The sequence below is a fragment of the Aquila chrysaetos genome, chromosome 1 (genome assembly GCF_900496995.4).
Source record: "Aquila chrysaetos chrysaetos chromosome 1, bAquChr1.4, whole genome shotgun sequence".
Classification (NCBI taxonomy): domain Eukaryota; kingdom Metazoa; phylum Chordata; class Aves; order Accipitriformes; family Accipitridae; genus Aquila; species Aquila chrysaetos.
In genome coordinates this window covers 25,982,645-26,002,860 of record NC_044004.1, presented here as the reverse complement: position 1 = coordinate 26,002,860, position 20,216 = coordinate 25,982,645, and the positions used below count along the sequence as shown (strand labels likewise).

Below are 20,216 nucleotides of genomic sequence, written 5' to 3'. Positions count from 1 at the left end.
TTGATTGATTTATTATTAGTCAAAAAAGGTGATGCTTAGAGAGACATGAAAGCTTTAAATCCACTGTCTAAAATTTGGACATAGCATAACCAGTTTTTACCTTACCCCATGCAAACAACATGAACATCTACCAAACTGAGAATTTAAACCCTCTTATCATATAATCCTTAGGTACTTTGCCAAACTTAGTATTTAAAGACACGGTCAAATAACATCTCAAAAGCCTAAAAGTCCTTCATTGGTTAACAACATGATCTGAAAAAAACCAAAAAAGAAATGTTCTACATTTCATTACCAATACCTTGAACATGAAGTTTTACTTCTATTATTTACAATGCTTTGTCATAACTGCTTCAGTTTGTGAAGATCATTATCTGGTCTTAACAGGACCATATGGCAATTCAAGTTGTTATTGTACAATGTGGAATGTCCAGAACTGCTAAACACAATACCGAATTAATAAAATAAGACACAATGATGCAGAAGTTTTAAGAGAACTAAATTTATGCTTACTATTCTCTCCAAGTGCATAAAACCAAGCCCGATTGTTCATTCCTACAGCCAAATGATAAACACCAATAGCAACAAAACTGGGCTCTACTTCAACAGAGACTGTGACTGGTAGCTCCTGTAAGAAAACAAAACAAAATAAAACAAAACCATTTTCATCCACTACTAATACTTACTTTAGTTATATCTAAATGAAGTTTAAAAGGAAGAGGTTATCATACTCTCTCCACATGATTGGCTATAGTAACTTCAAGAAGAGAAGTGAGGTATGCAATCCGCGTACTGCAAGCATGTCCAAGGATTGGAAGCTTTGTCAAGAAAACATGGAGGGATCCTCTTCGTGTAGATACTGCCAACAACTGTCCATCATCTGTCCAAGCCAGCTGATCTACACCTAAAACATTCACAAGTTTTTGGAAAAAAAAAAAAAAAAAAAAAAATCCTTTCTTTAACTACTGAAACCAAGAAACAATTATTTTGCTTTAAAATGTGGAAATGGTAGGAATTCATACCTAGGAATATATGTATTAATGTACTCAAACATAACCAATTAATATAATCCAAGATTAACCAGCATCACTCAAACCAAACCCATAATTTACTAATTTAGCATTTTCCTAAGAGTGAAGACTTGATAATAACCGAAGTATTTACAGACACTACAAGAGAAGATAATGGTAGTAACTCATTACCCAAGAACATAGTCTTGTAACAATGTTCTGGAAGCCACAGGCACAAATCCTATATATCAGGATGAGAAAAGATTAAGTATCGTATGTCAGTACAAGAGACGCTGAAAAGCACAAAAAAAACCCACCAGAAAAAACACGGGAAAAAGCAGAAACCAGTTAAGTATATTATTTTAGTAATCTGAATATACTGTATTACAGATTCAAAACCCCAGAACACTAACTGATTGAATATTCTGAGAGCCGTACTTCTCTCTACTTTGAACAGACAAAATAAAATATGTTCCCATTTTGCTATGGGTCCCCTAATAAATACAAGTTGGGAAAGAAGGAATTTGTGATAAATTCTACATTTACACAGTTTTTCCGACAGTACTTTCACTCATGTAAACGGAGTCACCATCAAAATTCTGTTTTACTTAATGTGTAAAAATTTCTATCCTCACGGAGACTGTGAACATACCTTTGTTTTCATCATCCAAGTTTATTATGGCATACATTTCTCTCAGGTCTGACAGATCATGGATTTTAATGCTAAAACAAAAATAAACAGTCATTCTCACTAATATAAATCTCAGTCATCATAAACTGGAAAAACCCAACCCAATCAAGACAGCCTAATGGAGCAAAAAATAGACTGCAAATGCAAAATGCCTTCTGTTTCCTAAAGAGCAACACACACCCATTGTTATCCATCACTCTAAAAGGTATATCACTATCACTGTACAAAAAGATTTGCTCAGAGAACGGAAATTTGAGGAAAAGGCACAAATCCAATTTGAAAGAACTCAGAGGTGGGAAACACACACTATTATTCCCTTTTGACCTGGTACAATACAGATTAGGTTAAAAACACATTCCTGATGGACAAACACCGCTTGAATGCACAGATGCAAAAAACTAGCTTTCAATCCTGCTTCACATAAAAAGGGACAGAGAGTTTACTTATGCTGTCAAGTTACTCAATATATGCTAAAGAACCCCTTCAAGAAATAATACTTATTGTACAATAGCTGAAGTGCTTGAAGTTGCACCATGTTTTGCTCATCCTTATACCACTCTTGATGTGCAAGTGTCATAAATCAGCAGTCTGTTAAGGTCATACACAGAACTGAGGACAGAGAGAACGGTCTGACTCCTACCATCACTCAGCTCCTTTTTCACTGAAGAATTCAGATATCACAGAATCAGGGAGTAGCAGACAAGGAGCTAAAGGTGATATTCTATCATATGCACAACATATTTTGGAAAAACTCCGGTCTCTTTAACTATATGTTTCCTTAATTGCTTGCACATTTATAATTTTGTCTAGATTGCAGGTAAGACCAAACACCAGGGAGGAGGATATCAGGCTATCAGCATACTCAGTACAGCTTTAAATGAATTGTTCAATAAATCATAGTAAAGAAATCTGGACATTTTTATAGCTGAGTAACATAGAAAAAGAATCAAAAGGAATAATCTATATTAAAGTTTAATTAATTTTTTTGTTTACAATTAACTACAATAAAGTTAATTACAATTGCAGATATTTTGGTAAAAATTAGCTTCTCCAAACTTTAGGTAGAGAGGCAGTTCCACAGAACAATTAACCTCACTTTCTCTGCACTGACTTCTTAGGGAGCCTTGAAGCCTTAGGGAGCCTAGCTTTGATGCCTAACAGCTACAGTTATGTGAGATGAGTTCCATTCTTTATGTATAAAACTACCACTTACCAATTGTCTCCACATGATGCAGCTTTGTTTAATGACTGTGATATGGCAATGCTGCTTAGATTATCCTTATGATTATGAGCTTGAAAGATTTCTTGACCTATCTCACGAATGTGTGTAGAAATGACTACAAAACACCCTCGTGAGAAACCAATCATAATGTAGCCATCACCATACCTGTTACAAAAAACCAACAATTAAGAAAAGAGATCTATTTATCCAATATGCAAAATGCATTTTCTTTCAGACTACTGGGGTAATTGTCAATGCCTCCCTTTAATAGGAAAAATAATCAAATTATGGGAATTTATATATATAATGTAGAACAATATAGTATAAAATAGATTAAGTGAAAAACAACCAAAGATTCTTAAAGAACAAAAAACCATGTTTGTGCCCAGAGTTCATTTATAAGTCATCTTTATTCTCTCTTCTACATCCTATAATGCCACTTTACTTTCAGCAAGCTGCATACATGGCAGTCAGTGATGCCAGGAGAAAGACCTCTGGTACCTTTATTGGAATAAGCATGCCAGAAGATGGAAACTTCCATTTCAAGGTTCTGGCTGACTTGGTCCCATCAAAGCTATGCTAAAAATAATAATGCCAGTCGCTGTGCCCTTAAGGCATACTACTGCAAACACAGTGGAAGTACCAAAGCTACGATCTGTGTTTGTGAATAGATAGTCTGTTTACTTTTCATAGTGTCAAGTAGAAATAATGAGGTTAAGGCAGAAATAGTGTAAGGATGAATTCAAACAATATCTCGTCAGCTTAGCTGCAAAGAAATCATTGCAAGGGAAACAGACCAGGTATGCATGTTAGACATGTAGCCATAAATTAAGAAGCATATAGCTACAGATTTTCTTAGACAGTTGTAGTGTAAAGGGATAAACATCAATTCTACTTTGACTGAACAGGCATTAAAAGACATGGTGTTATAATCCAAAGACATAGAAACAGTGCAGCTACTTTTTGGGTACAGAGTTGAAACTTCTAGCTTGGGATTTCTTTAAAGGAACATTACCTATTGGATTGCATAGCAGGGAGGCTACAAGAACTTTGCACAACTTTGTAAACCAACGAACTAGCTGAAGGATACAACTCCACCCCTAGGTCTTTCATCAGTTACTCATCCAAACAGAAAACAACCTATAAACCCCTCAGTTTAATCTACTGTCAGGACAACAACAGTATTAGTGTTCTAAAGCTGAGCATACCAACAGCGATTATATTTGAAAATTTTGCTTTTATAGCCATTGAATTGTCAAGGAAAACAATTACAAAATGTAGACTTCTTTGTGCTTGGAAAGGAATTATTAAAAAGGCTACAATACTTCCAAGAAAAATCCAGTGTAAGCAAGGGATATATAATTTCATTTCCAGCATTAATTAGAACAACTGGGAAAATCTTCAGCTTGTTAATACTAGAATGTTTCATTAAGAAAGTTCTGCTCACCATCTGTAGGTTACAATACTGCCATAAGGCTGCTGAAATTTCAGATCAATCGGGTTATCAGGATCATTCAAATTAAAAAGAAAGAGAGTCTTCTTGCCGACCACTACACTTACCTGCCAATGAATGAAAAGAAGAATTAACTTGGTAAGAATGGCATCACTTTAAAATAAGGCCCTACATCTTCAGTAAGAGATGAGATTTAGGACTTTCAATAATCCTTGAGAATCCCATGGATCTGAATTCTGAATCTTTATCAACAGTGGAAGAGATTTTCAGGATATTCCCCTTGTAAGCCAGTGATTCACAGATCTAAATGCAAGCCCAGCAGAACACACATCTCAAATTCAAAACTTGTTCCCTACAGAAGCATTGTCAGCTCCACTTCCTCAGAGGAAAAGGTAGCAGGTCACATGGGGTTATCCTGTTGGACTACTCTCACTTGAAGTACGTTGTGTTTTTTGATCCACTGAATTTTTATGTGGGAGGTTGAAGCCTATCACAACACTGCTATCTCAAGTAACTTGCTGAGACTTCAAAGGTAGAAAGACAATTCCAAAAGAAACAGCATGTTCAGTGTGTAGTAGACATGCAATATTTATAGTTTGATATCAGTCTAGATGAGTGCATTTTATTTGACGAATCCCATAGAGACGCTGGACTTCACAGTCGAAGACAAGTTGAACTTTGGTTGTTTTTTTAAAGATTATTTTTGTTACTAGAGTGTGCGTTATTGTCAGGCAAGAGTAAAACACTCATTTTAGAAATAGCAAGGAGCAGCTTATTTCACCTTATTCTTTGACAAAGATACTTTGAAGGGCTATTTCCAAATTTACTTTACATGATCTTCTGTTCCAGCTCTCCTTGTCTAAAAAGGAGACAATGGTTTATTCCTAAAGTAAGAGCTGGAAGAATGAAATACAAAGCTAGTATTTTCAAACTGAGAAAAAAAGGCATATGTTGACCTAAACATCCATTAATCCAGAATTACAAACTCCAATTCTGACGTATAATTCCTAAAGTTACCCCAAATATAAAAAGTATGTTTTCTGCCTTTTAAAACAGTTTGCTTATAATTCCATTGCAGCTTAATGACGAAGTATTTAACAAATACTATTTCTTAAACTCTTCTAAGAAATTACAGGAATTATTTTATGTTGCAGGGCAAGATGTTAACTCTAGTACTACTTATTTTGACCCAACTTGCAGGGTGTTTTTTTCTGATGTCACGACTAACAGCCTAGAAGCGATCGTTATCAAGCGAAGCCTCCCGGACAACAACAGACATGTAGACAATAAATGCTATGTGGTTTAGAGCTGCTGACAGACCATCTAAGCACAAACAAGAACTACAGAGTTACAGAATGTTCCCTAACATTTTACAGCAAACTTGAGAGCTGTAATAAAAACCTGCAAAGCCTAGGCTATTGCATGACCCAGGAAGCAACAGAAAAAATTGAGGCTGAAGTCCTCAGTTCCTGCATTTTCAAAATATCTGTTAATTAAATTTCCCTAGGAAGCAGAAAACATTTCACTCCATGCAGAGAGGCAAAAAACTCTTACAGGTCGTTGTCAATGTAAACATGGAGAAAAAGTCTTTCTTGACACCTATACTCCATAGATTAAATCTGACTGTGAGAATTTAATTATGTTGTGTAAGGGTATAGATCTGGACAAATTCTAACACAGTACCACCTTACTATTCATGGATTTTCTATATCTTGTCTTGGTATTTCATTGCTGATCATCTAATAATATGCTCTGCTAATAGTTATCATTACCGCATTTTTCTGTACTTCACCATTGACCGATCTGATGGACTTCAATTCTATCAAGAAAGATGAAGACAATGAAACTGTAGCCATTTAGACAGACACAGGATAATGCTCACACAAGAAGGCTGACACCAGGTCTTTTAGTCTCATAGATGCTGAGGTTTGCCTAAGATGAAAACCGAGAGCGCAGTGATCTGTTCCCAAAACTGACAGCTGAAAATCTGTCTTCTGAAAGGCAGCACCTCCACAATTTTGACAATCCTGCTCCAGTTCCATCTGCCACACTGCATATACTGTTCTATATTTATATTGTATGTATTTGTTTAAGTCCCTGCACAGGTCTCCATCTATTATGTTAACTACCACTGCAAAACTGCTCTGTTATCTGTAATATCGCTAACCACTGTGCTTTTCATGAACACATCCTTAACCAACAAAGGGGTATGGCTTTACTTTAAAGGACAGTTTTGGAAAAGAAAAAAAAAAAAAAAAAAAAAAAATCTTCAACACCAAATTTTAAGTTAAGGAAGAACAAATTGCTTCCTGGCCCATACTGGTTGCCAGCAGAAACCCTGAAACATCAGATTAACACTTTTTGCAGTATTTTGTATTGACTTCTTACTGTGCTTTCCCTGGTTGATATTCTTTCATCAGTCTTCATAACTGAGAACTGCATATCACTGGGATCTGAGCTCACTGAGGTCTGCAAGAAAGAAGTTCAGATTGAGAAATCAACAGTTAATGTAGCAAATACTGATGATAAATAATTGCATTATTCCTGCCCTGTACATTTTAGTGTTAAGGATAGACAGAGTTGTTACTGCATTTAATACCAAAACTAAGAAAATTGGAGAAAACATGACCTCAGTTTGGATCATAATGACATGTTATTACGGAATATACTCAAAAAATATCTAGGAAACAGAAATACAAATCCAAATAGAGAAGGAAAGATCCAGATGAGGAAGACGACTTGCAAGACGATATTATACAGTGCTAAATGAAGCAGTACAAACATGGTCACTCTGATGCAAATTCAAAGAAGGAAGACCAAGAATAAGGCATACAAGTTAAATATCTAACAATGCATTTTGATATGGACATACCTGATCTGGTTTAGGCAGTGATAGCAATCTAGTTGCTTTTGTAGTCAATATGAGGTTATAAAACCTCATAAGCAAGCCTTGCTTAGGTCTCTGTTGTCTCAGCTACACTGCTTTTACTACCTAAGCCAGCTAGTTTAAAGCACAAACATACCCTAACAAATTTATTAGGGTATTCTTCTCCAGTTGTGATCTTCAGACACACAGACGTAAGCATATAAAATGAACTATGAAAGATTTGTTTTTTTGAAAATCTTGAGTGAAACACTGTTCATTAAAGTTAAAAAAGTGAATTATATTCATTTGTGCATTATGCAGCAACTGACATTGCTCAGAAGGACTGTGATGTATGTAAACAAACAGAAAGCTTGATTAGATAATCTGAGTGTACCTGGAGGAAACACTGGAATCAGCCTCTCAATAATGCAATGGAGGTCCAGTCTAGGAGTAATCCTTGCACATCAGAGGCGAGATCTTTGTTTAACCAATCTAAAGCAAAACCAACACTAAAAGTAGTTCCTAAAGACCTTATAAACAAGTCATGAGAGAACTGTCCTGCGCTGCTACTGGGGAAGTCAGCCTAAGACTGCACTCATAGGATTCTCTTGTAACAGATACAGATCAGGATCAAGGATGAGAGAAACATGTTTAGGCAAGACCACAGCAGAATTGCAGAGACTCTAATATAAATCACACTGCATAATACAGAGGCTCAGATGTTTAGATATGCCCTCATCCTACATGAGGTTTCCCAAAGGCTCCTTGTCCTGGAAAGCAACGGGATTGAAAAGGCATAAGCTCCTATAGGTCCCACCTTTCTTGGGAACCAGTAGTATTAAGTATGCCTTAAAATCAAATAGGGGTTACAAATACTACCTGTCTTATAGTATCCCCTTCCTGATTGCTTATAGTAATCATTTTGTCTTCACCGCCTAGAGCCAGAAGGTTTTCAGTACTCCAACAACCACAAGTAATCCGCTTAGTGTGCTTACCTGAAAAAGAAACAAACTTATACAACACAAATGAACACAACCACAAAAAAAATCTCGGATGGAAATATGCTCTATTTGGCCACTCAAACACAGATTGTCAGAATGTAAAACAACTTATTAGAGCAATTACAAATTCAAGAGTAATTTAAAAAAAAAAAAAAAAAATCTTCTACTCCCAGATGGGAGTCTTTTGACCTTACGGGAACTTGCACAGCCCCTGTTCTTCCATTTCTTTGCATCAAATTTCTAGGGACTGTGCTATATCCTTAACCCTTCTGCCCAGAGGTACTCTAAGCAGGTAGGAAAAAGTAACTTAGTAACAAGAACAACCACACAAATCCTTTTCAAGAAAGATAACACAAGTTTCCCATGAGACAGTACCTGGTATGTGTGTATATATATCTTTAACTTACTATATTACACAAATACTCTGGTAAGTGCAACAAAACAAAGTGCAAGTTCAGTATGAGGACATTTTTGACTTGCATGTTCATATACAGAACTAAAAAGGAATCTAAGTATATTAGCAAAATTCCAATTTCACATGTGCAAGCTTAGTTTCAAACCAATGCATACCAAGAACAGGAATCTTGCGAGAAGTCTGACGGTTATATATAAGTAAGTTTCCCTTTGTTGTTCCAACAGCAAGTAAAGTCCCAACTCGAGACCATAATAAGAAAGACATTGCATCCCTAAAATAAAGAAAAATTTTACTTTGTATGGTAGAGATTCCTTTCATGTGCTTACATATAAAAACATTTTGCATATTTGTTTTGAAGTTCTATGAAATCACACAAACCAAGCAGAATTTTTAAATTAAGCAAATGTCTTCTACAACAAGTATCAGAATTACTTAAGTGTGCATGAAATAGTGAAAGTAATAAAGGTATGTATGAGGTAATGTAATAAGACCTGTACAAATGGAAATGTGTCTGCAAACATCAACAGTCTTTGATGGAATCATGGGTAATTTGGACAATTATGCAGCTTTAAAAAACACTCAAAGATACCATGAAGGTACGTGAAATTTTCCAGTCACTTCCTGCATTGGTTTTTTGTCCTTCAATAATCCTATGAATTCAGCCAACTCCAAGTGAATAGGTTTAGTTCTAGTCAATGTAGTGAGTTAGAAAGAACCATTTTAACTTTAAGTTTCAGATACAGCAAGGCCTATTTTGGTGTATATTTAAGGGTACATTGCTAAATATTATACATCACATTTAAAAAAGAAAAGCCTCTTAAGCAAAACAATTTTAATCAGAATTTTCTAATTAGTGCAGTTATTCCCATCAATGCCTTTCCCATCTTTTTAAATTTTACTGTAAGCATGCAATAGCAATTTGAAACAGATTTCAGATATTGACACATAAAATGACCTCCAATATATATTTGGAGGGTTTTGTTTGTGCTTTTCTAATTTCAAAAAGAGGAGGATACCAGAAAAGCATGGTTATCACACCTTTTATATGTCTTAGTGCTTATTCTGCTTAAGCAATAACATTGTGACACAAGAAGGATTAGGGCACTTAAATTGATATATACTGTTCTAGCGAGACTGCCTCCAGTAAGCAATTTCCCTCAGATATTAGAGAGAAAGATCGTGAAGGAACTGCAATAACTGCATACTCCATTCCGATAAGTACCTTCTATGCTCTTTTTTGCTTGCATACTGGCAAGTTACTCTTTCCCCCCCAAATATTTGTTCACACATGAAAAGGAGGTACAATATGGTCTATTCCTTCACACAATATAACATATATATACATCTTCACAAATTGCTTTGATCACATAAATAGCTATAGTTTAAAATTGACCTATTAAAAAACCCCAAACGCCTACTTGGAAAAACATTAAAAAAAAAATTTAACGTCAAAGTTGATGTATTCCACCAGAAAAGAAGATTATAAACAATAATCATTATAATATCTGTGCTAAAAAAGGCATATTGTTGATACTATGTAATAACTAATAATGACAAAAATGTAATGACTAAGAAATAACTCATTAATCCACAATTATCTAAACAAGATGCCTATACAATGCTACATATAATTGATTAGTCAGTAGGAAGAAGTAATCACTTTAAATTTCTCATTTGTATGTACAACCATTTGCTTGTTTTGAAACTGTTTTCTAACATGTGACTTAACATTCTACCAACAATCTTCAAAACATAACTTCATTAAATCACTGTGTATTTTGTGCAAAGTGACAATTCTTTTACTCTTTCAGGAGCGGAATAACTTGTATAGAAATTATTTATTGTTTCAGTACAGTTTAAGTTCAGTTTCAACATATACATATAGGATACCAGGCTGTAACATATGGAAATATCCCATAATCAAGTATCCAATATTCCAAATGAATTTTATAAAGCACAGGTGTACATGTTAATCGAAATATGGAATACTTCCATATTCCAGACATGGGGTTTTCAACATAAATCGGGAAAAAAACCACCTTTATGGAAACCAACATAACCCCCACCCCTCAGTTCTTCCAGCTGAACTGAATTTTTTTGATTTAATGGATAAACCACTCCCATTTTGGTATCTTTGACTACTTAAAAAAAAAAAAAAACCACAACAACAAAACACCCCAAAAACCCCCAAAACATACACAAAGGAAATTTAGAAATGAAGGGTTAAATCAGAAGGAGTGTTTGTCTCAACTCAAGTAAATAAAATAGCAGCAGTATCCAAAATTAGCTGTTTCTCTGCTCAGGTGAGTGCCCTAACAAACATGGGTCAGATTTGTTTCCACTCTCTTTCCTACAGACAGAATGTTTATGTAGAGGGCAATAGTTTAGTGGAATAAATCCAAAGAAGCTACAAGTTTAATTGTTAAACCAAGCTTATTTATTAACCCAATGCCTGACTGTTATGTAGGCCTAGGAGAGTTTTAAGTCTGTGGCCAAATTCAGAAAGGTAGGGATTTGAACCTTAGAGCAGGATCACCTCAGATATCTCCTCCCATCCTAAACCAGTGTGATGGGTTGACCCTGGCTGGTTGCCAGGTGCCCACCAAAGCCGTTCTATCACTCCCCCTCCTCAGCTGGACAGGGGAGAGAAAACATAACAAAGAGCTTGTGGGTCGAGATAAGGACAGGAGAGAGATCACTCACCACTTACTGTCACGGGCAAAACAGACTCAACTTGGGGAAAATTAACTCACTTTATTACAAATCAACCAGAGTAGGGTAATGAGAAAGAAAACCGAATCTCAGAACACCTTCCCTCCACCCCTCCCTTCTTCCCAGGCACAACTTCACTCCCGGCTTCTCTACCAACCCCCCCCCCAGCGGCACAGGGGGACGGGGATGGGGTTTATGGTCAGTTCATCACACGTTTTCTGCCGCTTCATCCTCCTCAGGGGGAGGACTCATCACACTCTTCCCTGCTCCAGCGTGGGGTCCCTCCCACGGGAGACAGTCCTCCACGAACTTCTCCAACGTGGGTCCTTCCCACGGGCTGCAGTTCTTCACGAACTGCTCCAGCATGGGTCCTTTCCACGGTGTGCAGTCCTTCAGGAGCACACTGCTCCAGCGTGGGTCCCCCACGGGGTCACAAGTCCTGCCAGAAAACCTGCTCTGTGGGCTCCTCTCTCCACAGATCCGCAGGTCCTGCCAGGAGCCTGCTCCAGCGCAGGGTTCCCACGGGGTCACAGCCTCCTTCGGGAACCCACCTGCTCTGGCGTGGGGTCCTCCACGGGCTACAGGTGGAGATCTGCTCCACCGTGGACCTCCATGGACTGCAGGGGGACAGCCTGCCTCACCATGGTCTTCCCCATGGGCCGCAGGGGAATCTCTGCTCCGGCGCCTGGAGCTTCTCCTCCCCCTCCTTCTTCACTGACCTTGGTGTCCGCAGGGTTGTTTCTCTTACATGTTCTCACTCCTCTCTCCGGCTGCCGAATCTGCCTGTCCCAACTTTTTCCTTCTTAAAAATGTTATCCCAGAGGCGTTACCACTATCACTGATTGGCTCGGCCTTGGCCGGCGGCGGGTCCGTCTTAGAGCCGGCTGGTATTGGCTCTCTCTCGAACACAGGGGAAGCTTCCAGCAACTTCTTACAGAAGCCACCCCTGTAACCCCCCCCGCTACCAAAACCTTGCCAACAAAACCAATACAACCAGTCTGCTTTGTGAATAGCATTTTAGTCCCCTTATAAATCTAAGGGGAAAAAATCCTAGCACCACTTAAATCACTTCCCTTACTTTTAAGTTCCCTTTCACTTGTGTGAAAGACTTCGGAGAAAGTGTAGCTAGTGCAGATACACAAAAAAATTCACCCATCCTTGTTGCTACCACAGAGTGAAAACATTGAAGAGAAGCTCTCTGGAGACTTTGGCATTGTTCCCAATTAAAAAAGAAACAAACCCCCTACCAACCCCCAAACCCCCACCCACAACAAACACTTCAAAACCAGCAAATCTTACCAAAAAGAATTTAGCAACAAACTGTAGCATATTAGTTTAACAGTGTATGTGCTATGAAGACTCCAATAATAAGATGATCTTTGCAGTATATCCTCCACATCAACAAGTCACAGCGGTCCAAGCCTTCAAATACACGCTTTAAAAAAAAATGTTCTTACCTCATGCCACTGTCTACTTGGCTTGTTTTGTTTGTGTTCGCATCCCACAGAATTATGGCACTAGATTTGTCTGTGATTATTGCTAAAGTATCTCCATCCTTATCCCAGTCCATAGCAACACAGTTACTAAAGAAAAAAAAACAAACTTTCACTAATAATGTGAAAATACGCTTGTAATTGTACAGAAACAGCCAGAATTATTCAGCTGAAGTCCCTGTCCTTCCTTTCTCCTCCCAAGAAAACCCATGACAGATCGCAGATTTATCTGTAAAGTGTACTTTTATAGCAACCACACCCTTACTCAAATCTCATCGAAATGACAGAGGCTGAAAGGAAGGTCATAAAAAAGAGACGGCTACCTACATTGTAGTACTTGAAATACTGCCACCTTGATTTTCAAGAGACAGTGAAAATCGCCTGTAAGGAAGCTATTCAGTGTTGGGATTATTTTTCTCATAGTTCAACAAGCATAATGAACTTGGAGAAGAAACCTATGCAGAAGCAGGAAAAACCTCTACTTGCAAATAGTTCCCAGAATGAAGAGGACAGCAGACTTACCCACAGGTCTCTAGTGAATTGGCAACAGCGCTGTTTACAACACAGTTAAAGCATCATATACTGCAGACTAAGAACCTATGCTGTCTGACACTGCTCTTTTCTTTCTAGATAAGTAAGTTGATAGTTTCAGGTTAAAAAGGTATCTCTGAAAAATTTCACTCTCATTACCACTCAAATGAAAACTCCTAATGCAAGCGATTTCATATGTGTCCTACTGAAACATACATTGCTGTAAACTAATTCAGTAAGCCTTCAGTTCCAGTTTCTCCTCTCTTTCTTTTTAAAACCTTAGCAATTTATTCTAGCAAATAAGTATGGTCTATTCCCAAAACATGCCCATGAATAATTAACAGCCAATCAGAACATCAGAAGATCAGGAATAACAAGGACAAAAAGAAAAAAATAGGGAAAAATGCAGATTGATAACTAGTAAACAAAACAAATTCTATCAACATAATGGTAAGAAGATGCTTATAACATCAACTATTACAGTAGAGAATATTTGACACTCTGAACTCCATTCTTACGCAAGGAGAAGTCTAGCAGTTAACAACTGCAGTTGGTTAACAGTTAGCCAGCAAATGAAGAAGCAACGTTTGGCCTGAGGGGGAAAACCTCCACATAAGCACACTTGTTTCTGTTTAAATGGTATATCGCAAAAATTGAATTTTATTCTAATAGTAATAGAGAGAATTTATTCTTCAATCACAGCAAAAGGTTGGAAATAAGAATTCAGAAGAACTACCTAATCTAGGTAGAAGATTTGCTGGGGGGGGGGGGGGGCCTCAACAAGTCAGTACTATTCAAACTACCATAAGCAGATGTTAATTATTTCAACAAGCCTTTAGGATATGTCGTGGTTATACAAATTTTTTCTCCTCTCTGCCTTGCCCTGAGAACACATTATTTTAAAACTGGTTTAGATGTTATATGTTTCCCTGAAGGAAAGGGTCATGTCTGTCCATTAATAAGGTAGCACTTTCAGTGTCCATCAGTAAGGCAGACTCCCCGTCACACCACCCTCACCAGCCCACCACAGTAGAGGATCCCCAGTCCAACACAAGCTCTTCTCAGAGTTCACCACTGATTCCACACAGCTTTCCTGAGTTTTGGCAGTTTGCTGGAGAGAATGAGCATTTATCATACATTGTGCAAAATACAGCACAGAATGAGCTGGGCCATGGATACTACCAAGCAAAAGACACTGACATAGCCAGTCCACATTATGAATGGCAGCTAACCAGAACAGGATTTGGAAACGAGACAGCAAGATGTGATGGTCAGTAAGATACAAGCGAGTCTGGTAAAGACAATGAGAAATGCATCTCCTGGTTTGGTGCAAGGCGGCAACTACCATGAACTGCAAAAAAAATAGATTTCTAAAATGGGGAGCTAAGTGATTTTGGCTCATACCTATCCCTGTATCATTGGTAGACAAGTGACATTCTAGAAATGAAAGTCAGACTTCTAGATTAGAGGATTCAGATTTAAAGCCTTAGTGGGAGTTTTGCCTTGACTAAGGGCTCTACCTTAATCAAAATGCATCAGGTTGTTAGAAATAAAATAATCAGGAATTTGCATGAATACTTAAGCTAAGAGCAGGTAAAATACTAAAAAGAAATGAGGAGTACGCAAATGAAACTACTGCTACATCAAGTAGTAACGATGCCCAATAAAAGCAGATTTATAGAACAAAATGGTATGACGACCTGATGTCACGGTGTTTACACCTAGGGAGGTTTCCTCTGGGCCACGTCTAGGCTGTTCCTATGGACTGATTGCCTTTTAGCAGTTAGACTGCATGTTCCAAAGCACACCACTATTTAAATTTCACCTGAAAGGAATCCAGTTCATACACTCCACCATCACTCTCTGATGTGAACCAAACTGTGATAAGCAAGAAAAACAGTGAGATTCACTTCAGAAGTACACTCTCTATCTAAAGTAAAAATGCTAATGTATACATTATGCCAGCGACATAAGCAAAAGCATAAACCAAAAGGGTATCTTTCCTCAGTAAGGCTATGATAACAAATTACTAGAAAACTGACAGTAGCAAGAATACGATCACAATCAGCATGACACTGATATATTGTCTACAACCTCATTATGTTCTCTTTTAATATGATAGATCTTTTTCTAACATTTTAATGAAGTAGATTGAGTTTATTACTAATAAGGAGTGCTTTGGGTAGGAGAATATATTTTTTTTACCATCCTTGATAGCTTACTATGAGTTCAGCTTTTGCTGTCACAGATCCCATACATGCTCATCAGTTTGTCTTCTTTTCCAGGTACGTTCACCAGAGATAGTATCTCCTCCTACATAAGTTCTCACATTGTATAAGCACCTGACCAGAAGAGAAGCGATTTTAAAGAAAACAACAAAGAAAATAATTTAAACCCATCTTAGTACCTACCCTGGTAAGCTGATTTCATTTCTCTTCTGACCATGACGATCAAAAATTTTCACAGCACGATCACCTCTAAAAAAGATTCAACATAGAGAATAATTCCCTTTCTTCATCAGTGATTTCTATGGACAAATGCAATAAATATTTGTAATCTTACCCTGTTACAGCAAGGAAATTTCCCAAAGTTTTCTGCCAAGCAAACTGCAGAGGTGAACCAGACCAAGCTTTTTCTAGTAGACTGAATACTTGCTGGGAGACAAAAAAAAAAGTGGGAAATAACATATCTTAAAGTTACAAGAATATAACAATAAAGAACTTCCTAATGTGTTAACAACTGTGAGTACTGTGGAGGAAAAAACCCCAACCCTCAAACACAAATTCTGGGTGATTCTAATGCACCAAAGTACCAAAATTCCACAGAAAAGTCTTTTGGTTTGTCCTGAAAAAATTGAAATTTCCAGTGCTGGGTATCTGCATTGAGAACCACTGTGACTCTGTCATGACCATTATTTTTTCTCTTACAGAGGCACTGGAATAAAAAAATTGCATGAGACTCTCCCCTTCACATCCAAAGACGAGAATGTTTAGTTCTCTAACTTTCAAGGAAAAATCTGGGACCAGAAAGCACCCTTAGTATATAAAACACAGAAGGCTCAACATCTACAGTTTTAAAGACATGTAACGATTTTGTCCTCTCTGAATTGCTCGGTCTTAAAGGCCAAGACCTCAAAGCTACTCAACTGTAAAAAGAGATTCCGACTTCCCACTAGGAAAAGTTTCTCAAATTCCTTTTCCTTGTGGACTACCTACACAGACTTTTCTATGACTTGGGTGTAAGATAAAGCCCACAACTTTCACAGCATGCTATCAGGACTTTTCCCCTCCCACGCCATCAGCTAAACACCAACATCTGGTGCCCACCAAACACCTGGCAGGCTTACTCAATTCTTTGCCAAAGGTCCCCCATCCCTTCTTTTGGATGAATGTGAACTGAGGCATTCTTCACACTGAATCTGCATTTTACTCACAAAAAGCGTAAAATTATGAGCACCACATACCATAAGCACAAAGAACATCGAACAACGATGTTTGATGTTGAAAAAAAATTTAATAAAATCTGTAACAAACCAACGATACAAAAAATCATTATGGGAGCGCAGGCAAGCTCCAGCTCTTCATGCTGTCGCTGTACAGTAACGCAGAAACTAAAACGCCCTAAGGGGTTCGAGTAGGAAACTTTCCTGCTGGCCCCATCGTTTACCGCTGCCCGAGGAGGGGGCTCCTCGCACCCCCGCCAGGCCCAGCGGCACGGCGCCGGCAGACGTTACGGGGGCAACGGCTTCGGGCGGCACGGGCAACTGTCGCGGGAAGAACCAGCCCGGCCGGAGCCGGAGCCGGAGCCTGCCGCGGCCCGTTCCCGGGAGCCAGGGGCAGGGCGGACGGCGAGAGCCGCCTTGGCTCCCCTGAGGAAGCCCCGGTCCGCGGCGTCAGGCTCCCGCTCGCTGGAGGCCAGCACGAGCGGGCAGTTCCCGCCGCGCCCCGCTCCCCTCCCCAGGCCGCAAGCACCGCCCGCCGGTGGCGGGCCCCGCTCGACGCCCCAGAGCCGGACCGTGCAGCGCGGAGCGGGAACCACCGCCCCGCCCGCCTTCGACCCCGGGGCCCAGGCGCCCCGTCCGCCCGTACGGCGGCCGAAGAGACTTACCTTCATCGCGCCCACCGCTCGCTGCGCATCGCCCCCCTGCGCATGCGCCGCCGACCGAGCAGCGAGCCGGACCCCGCCCGCCCAGGGCGTCGCTGTCACCTCGGAGACGGAGAAGGCGGAGGAAGGCCAGAGCCGTCACCGCCGGAGGGCGGGGCCCCGCCCCGCATCCAATGGGGAGGCGGGCCCGAGGCGCCGGGCGGCAGCAGGCCCCTCCCTCCGCCGGCAAGGGGGGTCCGTGTCAGGGGGCAGGGGCGGGCGGCGGGCGCAGCGCCCGGGGCTCTAGAGGCGGCGAGTGCCGCCGGGCCGGCGGGGCGGGGCGGGGCGGGGCGGGGGGAAGAGCTGCAAGGAACGGGGAGTTTTTCCGAAACCGGCCGCCCCACCGGAGGAGCGGTAAAAACAGCGTTTCCTAATGAGACCTGCTAAGTCGCGGACACCGGTACACAAAATGGACCGCAAGGTAGAGAAGAAAAGGCGCTAAGGCAACACCACTGCATTTAAGTTCAGCTGTATTCAATTGCGAACAGTGCCGGTTTCGTCACAAAGGTTCACCGCTTAGTAATTTCTTTTAAAACAATAAATAGTTCACCGAGAGCATTAACACATTTAAAATTACAAACGTACAAAGACTTTGGGTGCCGGACGCTTCAAACTTCTGAAAAACATTCAACGAGCTCACATCTCCCCATTTTCCGTTACAAACACGCACGTGTTACCTACTGCTCTTGAAACATAAGGAACAAGGCACAGAAAAGCAAATAAAAAAAAGACTCTTCGAGAACATTCAGACCGTTCAAAGCAATTCTGTGTAACAGCATAGGGCTCAAGAAAGGCAAATTATAAAGTATCTGAAAAAATTCAATAACTGTTAAATAAGGTAACTAATTTGATATAATCCTGTGAGGCACACGTAACTGCTGTAAGATGCTGAACATGCTTAAGTGGTGGCAGTTAAGCATCTTGCAGGATTGGGCCCTTTACATTTTGAAGTAACCTTACTGTAAAGATAGACAATTGTCTCATTTTCATCTTATAAAATTACTTTTCAAATTAGTGCAAAGCCTCATGTAAAAATGTAATTAGTCTAGATGTAATGGAATGCTTAAAAAATTCCAAAGTGCAAATATCAAACTTAAATTGGTTAACTTTTAATCACACTTTAGAATTCTTCCAGTAACTCATGCTTATAGATTTTTCATTAAAAATAGCAAAGTAAATATAAGAACCAAAGTAGAGAAAAAGGTATGATGTTCTGCATCTCACGTAAAAACTTTGAAAATCCAAAAAATACACTGGATGTCAAAAATCTCCGGCAGAAATTATTAAATAGCAGATTTCTGTTAGCATAGTAAGACAATATTTAAAATAAGGCTTTGGTTAAATAAAAAGTTTGCTAAACTAGGAATGATGATAAAAGTGCAAAAGATTCACCAAATACACAACTTCATTTCCAAGCAAGGCATTACACCTGCCATTTACAATGGTTTGCATTGGTTTGTCAGCCTGCATTGTAATAGCTCAGATACCTACAGCCAAACATGTTTATTATAGGCAAATTAAACATACGGGGGTCAAATCCTATAACTCGTTTCACCCAGAGATAGAGTCAATTATATTAGTGGAAGTATATCCAATTATAGCATCATTCCTCTGCATGTTTGGGGCATCAAGGCCCTGGATCTGTAACATTTTATTATTATAGTGAGTTCACTAATGAGTTTACTTATTTCTTAGCACTTCCTAAACAGAAGTCCTCTGCTGGCAACTGGCTGGTTGCAGCTGATTTTCTTACAAACAGAATTCTTGTAACATACGGGTAACAAAGATGATTTTTTAAAAAGTGCTTGATATTGGTCCATAAGAATACATGTACATGTTAGTTTGAGACCAAACACTTTGCCATTGTAGATATCCTGCACTTGGTGTTTACTGCTGCACTGGTAGTTTGCTTGAATCCGAGTCTATGGAGGAGAATGTCACCTTCATAGAGAAAATCATTTACAGTTTTACAGTCACAACACATGCTCCAGCTCTTCCTAAGCACAATGGTGCAACCTGTAAGAAAAAAAAAACAAAAAACAAACAAAAAACCCAAAACCAACAACATCCATGAGATAAATGCAGTCAGCTTTAAGTATTTTTTTTCCCCAAAACTGACAGTTTAGTTAATGCTTGTAATAACAGTTGTATAGCTGTAGCAGAGTGCCAGTATCACCCATGCTCTGTTAATGTGACTTAAGAAAAATAGCAAATTGGTCCAAAACTTGGATACAAACCCACTGAAAAGGTGAAGATATTTTATATGATAGGAAGGAATAGCAAACCCCAAGAATATGGAACAATTCTTATTGATAATTTCAATTACTTGGTATTACAGGAAAAAGAATCCTTTGTTATGGTACAAACTGGACACCTGAGCTAGACAGTCTGACAACTTAGTAACGGTTGGCAAAAGGATGCATTTTTCTCTCAAACAGAAAATGCTAAACGTGACAGGGGCAACCACTCCTTATTACTTGAATATTTGATAAAATCCTGTTAAGCGTTCTTGAAATCAGAGTAATTTCCCAGTCTCTATACCTTTTTTGTAAACAGAAGTTACTTCTAGCAAGACCCTTTTCTGCTGAGATTCTGTTGGACTTGAAAAGAGGAAGGTAGTTTCTAACACTCACCTTAGCTTCCCCTTTTAAACTTCATAGTATTGGAATGTGTGTGAAT

General features: G+C 39.1%; 2 protein-coding genes across 11 annotated transcripts in view; both read right to left on the bottom strand.

Annotated features, from left to right (window-relative positions):
• The window catches only part of WDR19 (WD repeat domain 19), a 49,317-nt gene extending 31,727 nt beyond the window's left edge, over positions 1-17,590 (bottom strand). For 3 of the 4 annotated variants that reach the window (XM_029997268.1, XM_029997351.1, XM_029997435.1), the window contains exons 1-12: positions 17,502-17,590; positions 15,957-16,048; positions 15,806-15,871; positions 12,828-12,953; positions 8,814-8,929; positions 8,122-8,237; positions 6,765-6,845; positions 4,371-4,483; positions 2,915-3,088; positions 1,663-1,733; positions 732-904; positions 514-628 (exon numbers count right to left, since the gene is read on the bottom strand). In XM_029997268.1, the coding sequence (XP_029853128.1) occupies positions 514-628; positions 732-904; positions 1,663-1,733; positions 2,915-3,088; positions 4,371-4,483; positions 6,765-6,845; positions 8,122-8,237; positions 8,814-8,929; positions 12,828-12,953; positions 15,806-15,871; positions 15,957-16,048; positions 17,502-17,507 (1,249 nt within the window). In that variant the 5' untranslated portion in view covers positions 17,508-17,590. Of the gene's footprint in view, positions 1-513; positions 629-731; positions 905-1,662; positions 1,734-2,914; positions 3,089-4,370; positions 4,484-6,764; positions 6,846-8,121; positions 8,238-8,813; positions 8,930-12,827; positions 12,954-15,805; positions 15,873-15,956; positions 16,049-17,501 lie in introns of those variants that run through there. The other variant, XM_029997514.1, reaches the window with a different exon arrangement.
• A 400-nt stretch (positions 17,591-17,990) lies between these two features.
• The window catches only part of KLHL5 (kelch like family member 5), a 65,849-nt gene continuing 63,623 nt past the window's right edge, over positions 17,991-20,216 (bottom strand). For all 7 annotated transcript variants that reach the window (XM_030019122.2, XM_030019085.1, XM_030019094.1 and 4 more), the window contains one exon: positions 17,991-19,553. In XM_030019122.2, the coding sequence (XP_029874982.1) occupies positions 19,497-19,553 (57 nt within the window). In that variant the 3' untranslated portion in view covers positions 17,991-19,496. The remainder of the gene's footprint in view (positions 19,554-20,216) is intronic.